The 16837-nt window shown below is 43.3% G+C and overlaps 1 protein-coding gene across 2 annotated transcripts in view; it reads right to left on the bottom strand.

Moving 5' to 3' along the window:
• DBN1 (drebrin 1) overlaps positions 1 to 16837 on the bottom strand; it is a 134938-nt gene that overhangs the window by 3523 nt on the left and 114578 nt on the right. Inside the window, exons 6-12 of one of the 2 annotated variants that reach the window (XM_069763965.1) lie at positions 16229 to 16306; positions 15555 to 15706; positions 15346 to 15409; positions 15188 to 15247; positions 14613 to 14718; positions 13201 to 13841; positions 8300 to 8402 (exon numbers count right to left, since the gene is read on the bottom strand). In XM_069763965.1, coding sequence (XP_069620066.1) covers positions 8300 to 8402; positions 13201 to 13841; positions 14613 to 14718; positions 15188 to 15247; positions 15346 to 15409; positions 15555 to 15706; positions 16229 to 16306 — 1204 coding nt within the window. Of the gene's footprint in view, positions 1 to 8299; positions 8403 to 13200; positions 13842 to 14612; positions 14719 to 15187; positions 15272 to 15345; positions 15410 to 15554; positions 15707 to 16228; positions 16307 to 16837 lie in introns of both variants that reach the window. The other variant, XM_069763964.1, reaches the window with a different exon arrangement.

Raw genomic sequence — 16837 nt, 5'->3', positions numbered from 1 at the left:
GGCACAGAATTCCAGAGGATGGGGGATATTCAGGAGAAGTTTTGGCGGCGGTTGGGTGAGAAGCGAATAAGTGTGGAGGAGAGAAGGAGGTCTTGGGAGGACCGGATATTACGTGAGGGAAGATATCGGGAGATTAGGTTAGAGATATATGGAGGAGACAGGTTATGGATGGCTTTGTAGGTCATTATTAGTAATTTGAATTAGATACGCTAAGGTCTGCATGGCCCCTCAACCCCAACCTGGTCAGCATGGCCCCTCATCCCCAACCTGGTCAGAATGGCTCCTCATCCCCAACCTGGTCATTATGGCTCCTCATCCCTATCCTTGTATGCAAAGCCCCATCCAAAAAAACATTTAAAAGAGAAAAAAAAAAAACCACCACATCCTACTTACCTTCCTGCGCTCCCTTACAGCGTCTTGTTCCAGTGCAAGCAACAAATTTATGCTTGTAAGCAGCGCATGGCAGTGATATCATGCGCTGCTTTCAAAGAAAGCATGGCTGCCAGAATACTCGCTGCTCTCCACGCCAGGACTCTGTGCATGGAGGGCAGTGAGTATTCATTACCATTAAGTAACACGCGCAGTGTCAGCCTGAGCGTGATCACATGTACCCGCTATTTAAGAGAAATGGATATTCACTTCTCTCCACGCCCATGGGAGAGGAGAAAACACCAAGGTTACTTACTGGTAGCCGGTTTTTCCGGAGCCCATGACAGCACACCTGAGAGAGGGATCCGCCCAGTCGGGACAGGAAACCTACCGAAACAAAAGGGCGGTACCTCTCCCTCGCTTCAGTTGGTTTTCAGAGCATGAGAGGCCTCCTTGGTTAGTACACATGGTAATCCATCACCACATTATAATAATAACAAAAAACACCCAACTAAAAGTGCGCACCAAAGGGTGACAAAAGGGAGGGAATATACAGGTGCTGTCATGGGCTCCGGAAAAACCGGCTACCAGTAAGTAACCTTGGTGTTTTCCCGTCTCCCATGACAGCACACCTGAGAGATTTTTGGAGAAAGAACACCTTAGGGAGGGACCACCGCTTGTAGTACCCTTCTACCAAAGGTAAGGTCAGTTGAGGAGGATAGATCGAGCCGGTAGTGTCTAAAGAAGGTAGACGGTGAGGACCAGGTAGCGGCCTTACAAATCTGATCAATCGATACCTCTGCTTTTTCTGCCCAGGAAGTAGCCACGGCTCTGGTGGAGTGAGCCTTGATGCCTTCAGGGATCGGAGCACCACGAGAAGCATAGGATAAGGAAATGGCCTCCCTAATCCATCTAGCAATAGTACCCTTGGATACCCCATATCCCTTCCTGCTACCCTGGAAAGCTATAAATAAGGATTGATCCTTCCTCCACTGACTAGTCAGAGATATATAATGCAAAATAGCTCTTCTCACATCCAGTGTATGAAATTTCTCTTCCCCTGGGTTCTTGGGATTATCACAAAAAGAGGGTAACACAATTTCTTGGCTCCTATGGAATTTAAGTACTACTTTCGGCAGATATGCCGGATCTGGCCTGAGCACTACTCTATCATCAAATATCTGCGTGTAAGGAGGGGAGATAGACAGGGCTTGCAAGTCACTCACCCTACGGGCTGATGTCAACGCTACCAGAAGTACAGTCTTAAGAGTAAGTATTTTTATTGATGACTCCTGCAAGGGTTCAAATGGATCACTAGTCAGAGCCTCCAACACCAGATTCAAATCCCATGGAGGAACCCTCTGAATTATTACTGGTCTAGACCTACTACAGGATTTTATAAAGCGGGACACCCATCTATTGGAGGCCAGATTACAATTATACAAGGCTCCTAATGCCGACACTTGCACCTTGAGCGTATTAGTTGCTAACCCTAGTTGCAACCCCGCCTGTAGGAATTCTAAAATAGTACCCACAGGAGCCCTGTCCCCCAAAGGTTGCCCCGAAAATTCCAGAAACCTTTTCCATGTTCTGCCATATATCCTTGATGTTACTGGCTTTCTACTTTTTAACAAGGTGGAGACTAACCCTGGTGAAAACCCCTGCCTACTCAGTAATGCCCTCTCAAATTCCAGGCTGCAAGATGGAAGCCCTTCACTTGAGAGTGGCATATTGGACCCTGAGTAAGCAGGTCCGGAATCTCTGGCAGAATCCATGGATCGGTCACTGACATTTGTCTCAGGAGGGAGAACCAAGGTCTTTTTGGCCAGAATGGAGCAATCAAAATTACTCTCGCCTGCTCCATTCTGATTTTTCTTACTACCGTCGGAATCATCGCTATTGGTGGAAACACATATGCGAGGCTGAAATTCCATTGTATTTGGAGAGCATCTACCGCGAAGGGTTTTTCTCTTGGATCTAGTGAACAGAAGCTCTCTACCTTCCTGTTGCTTAGGGTGGCAAATAAGTCTATCACAGGTAAGCCCCAAGCCTGCACTATCTGTTGAAACACCCGGGGATTCAAAGACCACTCTCCTTGCCTCAGTGTTTTGCGACTTAGGTAGTCTGCCTTTATATTCTCGACTCCCTTTATGTGGAGAGCCGAGAGGGATAGTAGGTGGCGCTCCGCTAGTTGTAGGAGGACAGATGCTGACTTCATCAGGGAAGGGGATCTCGTCCCCCCTTGGTGGTTGATGTATGCAACAACTGCGTGATTGTCCGACATGACCCTGGTATGATGACCCTGGAGGATGGGAAGGAAATGTTTTACAGCTTTTTCTACAGCCCACAACTCTCTTAGGTTTGACGCTTGTTGTGATTCTAAATGGGACCAAGATCCCTGAACTGAGAGTGTCCCCAAATGAGCTCCCCATCCTGAACCGCTTGCATCTGTGGTGATGACCTGGTCTATTGGAGTTATCCACTGGACCCCTGATGTCAAATGGTCTCTTATGGTCCACCATTTTAGGGAATCTGTTACCTCTAATGAAAGGCGTAGCTTTCCCTCTAAATGCCCTTTTAACCACCTCTGTGCTGCCAGGACCTCCCATTGTAATTGTCTTAGATGGAACTGTGCCCATCTTACTGCGGGTATACAGGACGACAGAGAACCCAACAGGGACATTGCCCTTCTCAATGTCATTGCGGGGTGATGAATTGCTGACTCTACAAGATTTTGAATTTTGATCAGCTTGTTTTCTGGCAAAAGACAAAGCTGACGCCTGGAATTCAGGACTAAACCCAGAAAAGATTGCACTAGCTCCGGCATCAACCTTGATTTGGCAAGATTTATTTTCCACCTCAACCGCTGTAGCGTTGATATGACTTGTTCTATTTGTGTTTGGCAATGTGTTGATGAGTTCCCTATTATGAGGAAGTCGTCCAAATACGGAACTATAACTACATTCTGAGAGCGGAGGAAAGACATGACCTCTGACATTAATTTTGTAAAAATTCTTGGTGCTATTGATAGGCCGAATGGTAGGGCAGCATACTGATAGTGCCTGCGACAGCCTTGTACATAAACCGCCACCCTTAGGTATTTTTGGTGGTCTTGGTGAATTGGGACGTGGTAATAGGCATCCTTCAGGTCTATGGCTGCCATGAAGCAACCTGGGAATAAGAGTTTTATGGCCGTATTTATTGACTCCATTTTGAAGGAGCAGTTTACTATTGACCGATTTAGATTTTTTAAATTGATAATAGTTCTCAGGGACCCGTCTGGTTTTCGTATGAGAAAAAGAGGAGAGTAAAAACCTTTTCCCTGCTCTTCCCCCGGGACCTCCACAAGAACCCGTTTTGATACGAGCTCCAGTACCTCTGCCTCCAAGGCTAGCTGCTCCTCTGGAGTCTTTCTTTGGGGCGTTAAAACAAAAGTTTGTCGCGGTGGAAAAACAAAATCTATTCTTAGGCCGTGTTCGATGACCTTTAGAGTCCAATGACTGGGGGAGATGTCTACCCAGGCTGGGAGAAAAGATGAAAGCCTTCCCCCCACCTCTGGCCTGGCGTCATTGGGAGGGCTTTTTCGCCGATGTTGAGGGACCTTTAAACATGTATCCAGATCCCCTTCTGTCTCTGGAGTCCCAATTCCTTCTATCTCCCGGGGGGCGGCCTCTACTAAATTTGCCCCTCCGAAAATAAGGCCTTCTAAAGTCCACAGGAAAACGAGGGAATCCCTTTTTCCTATCTCCTGCTTTCTCTAAAATGTCTTCCAATTTTTGACCGAAGAGGAAATGGCCATCACATGGTATAGAACAAAGTCTATTTTTTGAAGGTAGATCCCCCGGGCATCCCTTCAACCAGAGAGCACGTCTAGCTGCATTGGATAAACTTGCAGCCCTAGCTGCCAGTCTTACAGAGTCTGCAGAGGAATCCGCTACGAAGGCAGCTGCACCTTTAGCTAAAGTTACATTGGTTAGAATTTCATCTCTCGGGGCTTTAGACTACAGTTGCTCCTCTATCTGCTGCAGCCAGACAATAAGGGAGCGAGAGACACAGGTTCCTGCGATTGCTGGTTTCAAGCCCCCTGCGGTTACTTCCCAGGTGTGTCTTAGGAACCCATCCGCTTTTTTATCTAAAGGATCTCTTAATACGCCAGAATCTTCTAAGGGAAGGGATAATTTTTTAGACGATCTAGCCACCGCACCATCGATTTTTGGAACCTTATCCCAAGTCTCTGAATCTTTATCCTCAAAGGGGTAACGTCTTTTAGAAGCCGAGGGAAGATTACCCGATTTTTCTGGTTTCCTCCACTCTTTTTCTATAAGGGCTTTTATTCTGGAATTGACTGGGAAGGTGCGTTTTCTCTTTTCCTCTAAACCCCCAAACATTATGTCCTCCAGGGATTTGGCCGCTTTCTCATCTTTAAGGCCCATTGAAGCTCTAACGGCTTTTACTAGCTTGTCCGTGTTCTCAGTAAGAAAGCACGGACGGCCCCCACATCACTATCAGAAGAGGAGTCAGAGGACTTAGGAGAAGAGGAGCAGGGAGATAACGGTTCCTCCTGACCTTCCTCCTCAGAAGGAGATACCTCAGAAGCCGAAACTGGTTCAGGGTGTTTACTACCCTTTTTCTTAAGGGCTGCTTTAACAGAGTCTTGTACTTCGGCTCTGATTATTGCTCTAAGACTAGAGGCAAAGTCAGGGGTCTCTTCCTGGATAGTCTTTTGAATACAATCTATACAAAGACTTTTCTGCCACTGAACTGCCAATGGGACATTACAGAGGGCACATTCTTTATTCTTTGTCTTGGAACTAGCCTTCCTCGGCGCCTGCCAAGTAAACAGAAAATGTAGCCCATTACCACCAGGGTGACATTCACGTAGATCACTCACCACCCGCTGACCATAAAGGGTACCGGATTCCGAGGCGGACTGGGAGCACGGGGAACATTCCTCCTGGATGTCGAAGAGTCCTGAGACGTCCGACTAGGATGATTGCTGCTCCTTCCATTTGAGCGGCTATTCTTCTTAGGATGATGACGAGCAGATGTATCGCCTGATAAGGGCTCTTGCTGCTGCTGCTGTAATAGCTGCTGCTGCTGCTGCTCCATACCCTCCATCTCTGGACTGTATGGGAATGAGCAGCGATCTATTGCAGCCACCCCCTTAATAAGGGGTCGTTCCACAGCGCTCCCCGCCTCTTCCGGTAACAATTCTTGCTCCTCTCCCCCTCCAGAACACCGCCGGAGAGCTCACATAATTACCGGCGTTTCAAACCATGGGTGCCGCCATCTTGTATCCGGCGCGCCTCTCTGACATCACACAGGCACGCCCCTTCACTGAACGCCAACCGCGCACCCGGAAGTCGCTCCAGCAGAGGGGGAGAGAGCGGCGTGGCAGCCGCAGAATGGCTCCAGAGATCCAGACTGCGCTGGACCGACGCCCGCACGTGCGCAAGAGCCCGAAGGATCTGCGGATGGCGCTACCAGCGTCCCGAAGGCCGACCTACAGGCGTCCTGCCTGCTCTTCAAGTGCCGGGACGGGAGTGGGTAAGTGGATCTTCTATCAACGAAAAAAAATATAAAAACAAAAACAAAAAAGTACCGCCGTGATTCAGCACAAGGGTTCCCGTCAGGACAGGAAACCCAACTGAAGCGAGGGAGAGGTACCGCCCTTTTGTTTCGGTAGGTTTCCTGTCCCGACTGGGCGGATCCCTCTCTCAGGTGTGCTGTCATGGGAGACGGGAAAAATGAATATTCATAACTCTTGAGTAGCGGGCACGTGTGACCGCCCGGCAGCTGCAGGAAGCCAGCAGCTGCGGCTGACATTATGCAAGCTATTACACAGAATTTAATATTCACTGGCAGCGAGGTGAATATTAATTTCCCTATAGCAGCGGTCACAGGCTTTAGCCGCAGCAGACGGCTCCTGCCTCCTGTGACCCGCTGCTCCACCACCATCTTTTGGACCCTCACTAGAGTAAAAGCCGAGGGGGGTGTCTTCAGCACAAAAAAAAAGTGCTGAAAAACTCTGCTTATACTAGAATATATACAGTAATTGGGAAAAATTTTCAAAAAATAGCATTATACAGTTGGAATGGATTTTCAAAATAAATACACCGGGCTCATCAAATCTAAGATTTAATTAGTAAAGTGTGCATTTTGTATTGAGGTCTAGTTGTAGACCCCCTTTAAAAGGAGTTTTCCAGTTTTAAAAATTAAGGCCCCCATTGTTTCCAATGAAGTAAATATATATTTATTAAATTGTATATAATTATAATCATAATAAAGAAAGAAACCAGAAAATCAGATCGTACTCGCCCTCCTCCACCAAAAGCAGTTGCTCCCCGCCGCTGCTCTGATCTTAGGCTATGTTCACATGTTCCTGATTTCCCTCTTTTTTCAGGACTAAAAACCGCAGCTCTTGGCAGAAAACGCAGGTCCTTTTTTTGATGCGTTTTTGGTGCGTTTTTTAATGCGTTTTTTAGTGCGGTTTTCTATGCAGAGTCTGTGTTTTCTAGGAAGTTTTTAGGGTTAAAATGGCTGAAAATACCCTAACCCTTCCCCTAACCCTACCCCTATTCTAACCTTAATGGGAAAAACAAAAATTATTTATTTTTTTATTGTCCCTACCTATGGGGGTGACAAAGGGGGGGGGGTCATTTACTATTTTTTTTATTTTGATCACTGAGATAGATTATATCTCAGTGATCAAAATGCACTTTGGAACGAATCTGCCGGCCGGCAGATTCGGCGGGCGCACTGCGCATGCGCCCACCATTTTGGAAGATGGCGGCGCCCAGGGAGAAGACGGACGGACGGACGGACACCGGGAGGCCGGGTAAGTATAAGGGGGGGAGATGAAGGCACGGGGGGGCGTCGGAGCACGGGGGGTGGCATCGGAGCATGGGGGGGCAGCCACACTGCAGCGGTTCTGCACCACAAACCGCAGAAAACCCGCAGATATTTTTTTCATCTGCGGGTTTGACCTCACAATGGAGGTCTATGGGTGCAGAACCACTGCAGTTCCGCAAAAAGAAGTGACATGGTACTTCTTTTTTACTGCAGCTATTCAGCGCGGCTTTTTTCGGGATTTTCTGCAATGTGGGCACAGCAGTTCCTGTTTTCCATAGGGTACATTGTAATGTACCCTGCATGGAAAACAGCTGCGGACCCGCAGCGGGAAAATCGCGGCGATTCCGCATGAAAAAAAGGATGGTGTGAACATGGCCTTAGTGTTTTGGCTGCCAAGGTGATGTCTTGTCAACCTCTCACAACAAGGCTGCAGTCAATCAAGCGAAAAGGCTGAGCTCAGCGATTGGCTGCAGCGGCAATGTGAGCTATCAACATGACATCACCACTGCAGTCAACACAGACCAGAGCAGCAGTGGAAAATCAGCACTGGATAGGGAGAACGCGAGTACTATTTGGTATTGTTATTTTAGATTACAGGGAACATTTGGTGTCGACTTTTCTAAAAGTAGAAAAAAAACCTTTAATATTTATCCCAAAAGTTATTGATTGTATTTGCAAAATCCTACACCCACAGAATCATCTGTAGTTTGGATGAAGGTTGTTCCAAACTTCTTGGAGAACAGAGTTCCTTCATAGGGCGGCCACACCAAATATTGAATTGCTTAATTGATCTCTTTTTTGTTAAAAAATTAGAATAAGCTAACTTATATTTTTGCAAGCATTCTTTGCAGCATTTTTTTCACAACTAATGGATTGTTTACAATGTCATTTTCCTACACCTCTAGGCACTGGCAGACACAGACCAAAAAGGGCCCCTGTGCAAGAACAATGTACAGGCCCTTTGAAGCCCAAGGGGATACCTCTTGAGCCCCAGTGCGGCTGCACAGGTTGCATCAATGATATATCCATCCCTACCTATAAAATAAAATAAAATTCTGAGGACAGGAAAATGTATTACCTGGTGGCTTGTTGTAGAACACTGGAGGTGGCGCTTTAGCAGACATGTCATCGTTCTGGGCAAAATCTTCATCCTGTGACTGGCTAAAGTAGCCTTCACTTGCCTGGAAAGTGCAAAGTCAAGAAATGTATTAGACAACTATGTAATCACAACAGAAAAAGCATCCCCGACATTTTATATGAAGGTTGTGGAATAGACATGTAGCCTACAGCTATAAGTCCCAGTGTTATCGTTGACTGCTTGCCAACTGCTAGTGTGCACATAGCCCAAGCCGCTGACTAGCCACAACTCAGATTCCAAAAGATTGAAAAAAAAAAAAATTATATATAAAATCCTTGATTGAGAATTTAAAGTAAGGCCTCTCATCACTAAGAAATTACGGTAATTCACATTTTTCACCATATAATGGACAATAATAATTTTATTAAAAAAGGTTGTTTAACACTTTTTAATAGTGTTTTTTGGAAGGTTTGATTCAATATGAATAACAAATCCTTCCAATAGGGTGAATAATCATAAATTTAAAAAAAATAAGAAGAAAAGCGTATAATTTTATTGATACATGTGAATTAAAAACACAAGAAATAGGGGATGGGGAAGGGTGCCATACACACAACCTATGGCACGTCTGCCTTTTTGATAAGTGTTGCGGGTCTCTTATCTTACCATTTACCTATCCATTTGACAATTATTTGCATTTTTAATGACCCTATTACCATATTTATAAACAGACCAATAAACTTAACTCTGGGAGTATAATACCGCTATTTACATTATGCCCACACTCTATACATTTTATTGAGAATTTTCAGTGTGTATGGCCCACCTTCCCCATCCCTTATTTAAGTCTTTTTAATTCATATGTGTCAATAAAATGATATTCTTAATTTTTTTTTTATTGTTATTCACGCTATTGGTATGATTTCTAGTATTTATATATGCAAATTGCCTCTTCTAGCATTCATATAGTGCATATACACATATGTAATGTTTTGTTACTCACATGTAGGGTGTATCGATTTGTATATGAGTAGTAACTGATACACAGGAGCGCATACATACAGTATATAACTCATATGCTGCAGTACACTATGAGACCCATAGGGATTACGCTGTGGCATCTCCTGACTACCTTATGACTGAAGAGAGACTAAGGCTGGCCATACACATCAGATGACTGTCAGCTGAATGCTTCAACAGATCTTTCAGCCGACAGCCATCTCAGCCGACATTCCCATAAACAGGAGAACTCGCTCAGCTGAAAGTTCCTGTGTTGTCTATGAGAAGCTGCTGACTGACATGATGGCTAGAGGCTTATCTCAGGGAGGACAGCACGATTGGGTGTCCGAAATTGGACATGCGCGATTGACAATTTTTTTCATTTTATCATTATTTAAGCCTGGTGAGCAGAGACCAATGCTGGACCTGAAGTGCAATGTAAATTGGAAAAGTGAGCATAGTTTTGTCTCTTATGGTCCATTTTTGACACGGGTTAATAAGCGTCTGTAAAATGCTCGTTCCCAACAACCAGCTATCAGACGGTCTAAACAGACAGGCAAACACTCGGTGAACGATCACAAGGCTTGTATGGCAGATGTGATTATTTTTAAGTCAGCTTAAAAAAAAAATTGGTACCGTAAATTGGCAGCAAATTGCCCGACATAAACATGGTATGTGCCGCTGATAAAATGATAGTCAATTCGCACAGAAGGATCCTAATAATCATTCTGTTTAGAAAGAACATTGGTCAGCTTATAACTGCGTGCAGAATTTTTAGCCAAGTTGTTTTTTGGATCACATGATACTTTTTATAAATTTTGTCCTACTCCAAGCTGTTCAGGCTGGAGAGCCAACTACCAATTAAGTAAATCAGGTGATGTGCATCTCTGTAATGAGGAGGGGTGTTGTCTAATGACATCAAAACCCTATATAAGGTGTGCTTAATTATTAGGCAACTTTCTTTCCTTTGGCAAAATGGGTCAGAAGAGAGATTTGACGGGCTCTGAAAAGTCCAAAATTGTGAGATGTCTTGCAGAGGGATGCAGCAGTGTTGAAATTGCCAAACTTTTGAAGCGTGATCACCGAACAATCAAGTGATTCATGGCAAATAGCCAATAGGGTTGCAAGAAGCGTGTTGGGCAAAAAAGGCGCAAAATAACTGCCCATGAATTGAAGAAAATCAAGCGTGAAGCTGCCAAGATGCCATTTGCCAACAGTTTTGCCATATTTCAGAGCTGCAACATTACAGGAGTAACAAAAAGCACAAGGTGTGCGATACTCAGGGACATGGCTAAGGTAAGGAAGGATGAAAAACGACCACCTTTGAACAAGAAACATAAGATAAAACGTCAAGACTGGGCCAAGAAATATCTAAAGACTGAATTTTCAAAGGTTTTATGGACTGATGAAATGAGAGTGACTCTTGATGGGCCAGAGGCTGGATCAGTAAAGGGCAGAGAGCTCCACTCCGACTCAGACACCAGCAAGGTGGAGGTGGGGTACTGGCATGGGCTGGTATCATCAAGAATGAACTTGTGGGACCTTTTCGGGTTGAGGATGGAGTGAAGCTCAACTCCCAGACCTACTGCCAGTTTCTGGAACACAACTTCTTCAAGCAGTGGTACAGGAAGAAGTCGGTATCGTTCAAGAAAAAACATGATTTTCATGCAGGACAATGCTCCATCAGATGCCTCCAACTACTCCACAGCGTGGCTGGTCAGCAGAGGTCTCAAAGAAGAAAAAATAATGACATGAACTGGAGGTCCCTCATAAAATGTGAGATCTACATAAACAGTCCACCTCTCGGAACAGTGTCGGGGAGGCTGTGGTGGCTGCTGCACGCAATGTTGATCGTAAACAGATCAAGCAACTGACAGAATCTATGGATGGAAGGATGTTGAGTGTCATCATAAAGAAAGATGGCTATATTGGTCACTAATTTTTTGGGGGTTTGTTTTTGCATCTCAGAAATGTTTATTTTGTGCAGTTATAAAGGTTTACCTGGTGAAAATAAACAAGTGAGATGGGAATATATTTGGTTTTTATTAAGTTGCCTAATAATTCTGCACAGTAATAGTTACCTGCACAAACAGATATCCTCCTAAGATAGCCAAATAAAAAAAAAAAAAAAACACTCCAACTTCCACAAATATTAAGCTTTGATATTTATGAGTCTTTAGGGTTGATTGAGAACATAGTTGTTGATTAATAATAAAAATAATCCTCTAAAATACAACTTGTCCACTAATTCTGCATGCAGTGTATAAACAGACCAGTAAACAATAGCTGATTGCCGATTGATAGGTCTAAAAAGACTGTAAGACCCCAATTCACTAAAAAAAAAAAAAAGCAGTATAAAAACTTTGAAAGAAAAAGTCACAACAATTTTGGCAAAACTCTGCGGCTTTTGCACTCTTCATACAAGTTTGAAGCCACAGCTTGTCTCATGCATGATGCCATAGTGTCTAATGTCTAATTCTATACATCAGAAATCTCACTCCAGGAACCTCACTGGGGTAAGATTTCTGACAAGGTACACGGAGGCAACCATCATTTGTCAGACACTCCAGATTCATGAAGAAGCGAGCACATGTTCATGAATCAGGAGCACTCCACCACACTCCCTCATCAAGACCAGTGAAAAAACTTGGCATCTTGATGAACTGAGACAAAGGTGTATTTGTATTGTCAATGGGAATATACACGCAAGCTACTGCCAGAAACGTGAGAATAGCTTATCTGTAACAAAAAGAAAAATGGTGAATGCTCATTAATTGAACAGCATAAAGTATTGTAAGATAAGGTAATAAGCCTTACCTGAATATCCTGAAGACAACAAAAAAAAACACAACAAGCCAAAAGAATAGCCAAAACTGTTTAGACAAAAAGCTAAACCTAGGTTCCCACATATACAGTGCTCTCTGCTGTGCACTCAGCCATGGGTTCCATAGAAATTCCCAAGAAAAATAATTCCTTTGCAAACCCCAACAGGGCCTTGATGGACCATTGACTATTATGAGGCTATCTGACACTTTGAACACTGAGCCCTCCATCCTGACAGTTCTCACCTTTTCAGATGCCATCTGCCTTCAAATAGTGAAAGAGGATCTTTTACCAATTTTTTCATGTGGAGCTTGACATAAGATTTAAATGTGGCTGTAGAGCAGAACAAAAAAAAAAAAAGGCTTTTTTGCCTCTCCTTTGCAGAGAAGTATTGGCAATCAAAGTATTCAGCATCTCTTTCATTGCAAATGTCTCTACAATGAAGAGGCTAAATAAATGTAAAAAACATGTTATTCTGCTTTGTAGCAACTATTAAATCCGGTGTCAAGTTCATCCTGGAAAATCTGGTGAAAGGTCCTCTTGAGCACATCATGGCGAAGTCAAACACTTGGACCCAGATTCAACAAAATTTGCATTTAGCACACCAGTTTTGAAGAAAAAGGAGCTGTAGTAAGATATGCCAAATTCATTATGAGGCATACGCCTCTTGATGAATTTTTTGCCTTTTCCACCTGTCATGTATCAGGGTAAGAGACGTACTCCAATTACTAATTCTAGTCCTTTAAGCGCAGCCTTCTTTGACGATTATAATTTGTGTTACTTTTGAGACATAAATTATGATGAAATTGTCTTCCGTGTTTGACCATGCCTCATCCACAGAAAGCTCCACCCACTTGGAGGTTGCAAAAATTTTTCCAAACTAAATTTTGAGACATTTCAAATAGTTTTACGACAGAATTCTGAAGCAAACTGATTCGACAATCGGGAGTCTGCTATAAACTGTATGAAATATAAAAAAGCAAAGCTGTGCCTGGGTCATTAACAGGGGAAAATTATCTGTTAAGGAAGAGAAGTGGCAATATTTTATTCTAACATTCATATTAAAATTTGAGGCACACCTGAGTTCCTTCTCTTTGGGAGGTCTCCCCGTTTGTGAGAAGAGAGTCTGTAAGCTCTGGCTGATGACAAGAAGCTTCTTGCAGTGCATGCTGATAGCTCAAAGTCATCTGATGAGGACCCTCAATATGAATGATGCTTTGGGGATCCTCCTCTGCCTCCATATCACAGAATGTAGGAGGTGGTTGTGGTAGCTCCTCAAAGTTCAGAAGGTTATCCTCAGGGACAGGAGGGCATGCCTCAGTTTCCACAAGAGGTTTTTGCTCTGTTTTGATGTCCTCATGGGATGTCATCATATTGCCATCTGTCCAGGTGGATTCCTGAGGCTCATCATTCTGCCAGAGATCAAGAAGACTAGGAGCTTCTTGTGTAGGGGGAGGAGGAGCGTCTGACATCAAGTCAACCTCTCCCAGCTCCATAACAGCTGCTTCTTCACTCCCAGTCAATTGTGGAGCAGCTGGGAATCCAACATCTTCATCTCTTGTCTCCATAAAAACATCTTCGGTGAGCCCTTGTGGCTCCCATGCACCATCCTGGACAGTCTGCTCAGAACTCAGGGCTTTGTTCCACTCTTCACCTAAGCTATTACGACGTTCTTTCTCAGGAGTACGAGGTGGTCCTGCTTCTGAGGAACTTCTAACTGCTGCAAGTAAGTGAAGAAAAACAATCAAAGAAGGAAAAAACAGAATTGTTATTTTAACAATGTGAATGCCCTGACAAACACCAAGGAGATAAAAAAAAATTTCAAATGAGACACATCAAATCAAGATGAGCCAGCCTGTGGAGGAGCCACCACTTGTAATCCTTATGGACTAAAACAGAGTTGAAAACAGCTCTAAACATGGAGAAATACAAGGCACAGTGGTTCAGTGGTTAGCATTATTGCTTTGCAGCGCTGGGGTACTGGGTTCAAATCCCACCAAGGACAACATCTGCAAGGAGTTTGTATGTTTTCCCCATGTTTAAGTGGGATTCCTCCAGGTACTTCGGTTTCCTCCCACATTCCAAAGACATACTGATAGGGAATTTAGATTGTGAGACCCAATGGGGACAGCGCTGATGATGTCTGTAAAGCGCTGCGGAATATGTTTGTGCTATTTAAACAAAGCAAATCACGGATTTTAGTCAATCCTTTATTATTTGATTTGAGCATATAGGCCTGTGGTCTCCAAAAAGTGGCTAGGGAGCCACATGTGGCTCAAGAACCAGTGTGTGACTTCCCCTATTAGCCTGAAGGCAAAATGTATTGGCTACAATGTGACATCCACAGCAACACTATTAGAGACATACCCTAATGCCACACTTGCACAGTTAAGAACCTCAGCCATAGGCATAAACATGGTGACAAGAGTTTGCTGCAGAAAGGGAGCCAAGAAGATGCTTATTCTAGCTAGCCCTTTTTGCCCAGACATACCAGTCCGAGGAGTTAACAAAGAAACATTAACATCTGTAGCCTTCTCCTGTTGCTTGAAAAATTCCCTGGGGTTTTCTGTACGCTGGGCAATTATGGCAGCAGCTTCCTGTAAAAATAGAATAGAATAAACCTTAACCTTTGTATTATTTTATGGAACTTTAACATATACAAAAGGGTCAAATCTGTTAAGAAAATGAACTAAACATTGGGAAAAATGCTACAGAAAAGTGTTAGGGAAAGCTGTCCGTAGTGGAAGGCATTTTCCCCAACAGGTACAAGATGCCATGTAAATTTGGTCTTCATAACAAATGCCATTATCATGAATGTTAAAAAAATATTCAAAGGGCGCAGTCTGGCTGAAAAAATACAATGCTGTGACCCCAGAAGGTCCTATAAGAATACTTATGGGGAAACTCTCAACATCTTGTCATAATGACAAAAAAAGTTCTTTTCACCCCTGAATAAGTATTTGCTTGTTGTATTGGATCAGTAAGCTTCTTTTAACAGATCAGTAACATTTTTAACTGCACCAGATACAATAGTGGCATATGTTGAAGAAAAACAAACAAACACACCTCCACTTCACTTTCTGTCCTTTTTAGTTCTGCTGCCTCGTCATCCTCTCTCTGGTCCATCTGGCAGGGTATGAACAGACAGTTCTATTAACAATAATCAAGCACTGCCGGCTACATATAGTGGACAGAAAAGGACTGTGTACTTGAAACTAACTCACAAATATGGAGTTGCTTTGTAATCTTTTCTTGGTCTCTTCTTCCTCTTCATTTTGCAGTTTCCTCCTGCCATGGAAAAAAGGGCAAATTATGCTGATCTTACATGTGTATATTTTTAAGTCTAACAAGGTACAATTGTTTTTTTAATTTAATTTTTGTAAAGACTTGTTTTTAAACTAATGCAATGAGTTGTCTAGAAGGAAGCTGGTACCTGTGTTCCTCTATTTGCTGTTCTCTTTCCTGGTAACGTTTCTCACGTTCCTCTTGCTCTTTTCGTTCTTGTTCCATGCGTTCTTGCTCAAAGCGCAAGCTTTCCTCTATAGCCTTCTGCCTCTCTTCCTGCTTCCTTTCCTCCTCTTCTCTCTGACAAGAACATATCACTGGTCATTGGGTAACCAATACTTTCATGAAAAAGTTGGCAAAGCATTCACCCGGAAGGAAAGGGGCGCCTCCTAATAAGTAAATATGTGGCCATTACATGGACAGGGAGTTAACACTGGATTAGTATAAATACCAAAATGCCAAAACAGAAGGAAATTGAGGCAGATGTGAAGGTTAGTTTTGATGATAGAAAACGCCTTTAAAGCCTATCCAATGGATATATTATTAAACATTAGATCATTGGTTGTCCCAATGCTGGGACCCCCGCTTGTCAGGACAATGTGATTCTGTGTGCCACATTAGTATGAAGCATGTATGCTGCCACTACTATCAAAGTCTATAGAGCAGATGCAGAAGAAGCTCAGTCATTTTGGGTTCCTATGGTTGACATGGGAATCAGTGTTCTCATGTCTATTGGGATAAGGGATACACTTTGATTATTTGAAAACCCCAATAAAGTACAAGGTGTGTATGGCGTGGGACATGGGGGAGAAGGAGGTTTACTTTTGCTTGCTCCCAGAACTGTTCCCTGTTGAGACGTTTCATTTCCACTGCTGCGTCTGTCTTTTGATAGTTGGTTCCCTGTGAAGCACACAAACAAAAAAAATCTCATAATGAGGAGTACCTGCATTCATCAAATTGCAAAGAGGGACTGTTGAAACGTTGACCAGATTTAGCTATAAATCTTTAGCCATCCCTAAGATCCTATACCAATGTGTAGCCGGTGTAATAATATCTGCAAATACCTTCAATTAGAAATTTAGTAGAGTTCTTCTGATTCGCTATGTCGCTTACCCCATGGGCATGGCATGAGCTTAGGTATCCATGGTTACAATCACTAACGACTAAACTGTCACAATGAGTGGTCGTAACCATGGATACGCAAGCTCCTGCAATGCCCTGCACATGAGGTAAGCACCATATGGAATTAGAAGAACTACTCAATTTCTAATTGGAAGGATTTTCTATTTTTATAACACCTACTACATATTGGATAGGATCTTGCAAATACGAATACCCCTTTCAGCGATTTAATTAAAGAAAAATTAATGCTATTTAGATCAACCAAATATACTAGATTTCCCCATATACTAGTATTTTTTCATCATGCCA

Source organism: Ranitomeya imitator, chromosome 4, assembly GCF_032444005.1.
Source record: "Ranitomeya imitator isolate aRanImi1 chromosome 4, aRanImi1.pri, whole genome shotgun sequence".
In the NCBI taxonomy this organism is placed as follows: domain Eukaryota; kingdom Metazoa; phylum Chordata; class Amphibia; order Anura; family Dendrobatidae; genus Ranitomeya; species Ranitomeya imitator.
The sequence above is the reverse complement of the archived record's forward strand: the minus strand, read 5'-3'. Positions and strand labels throughout refer to the sequence as shown.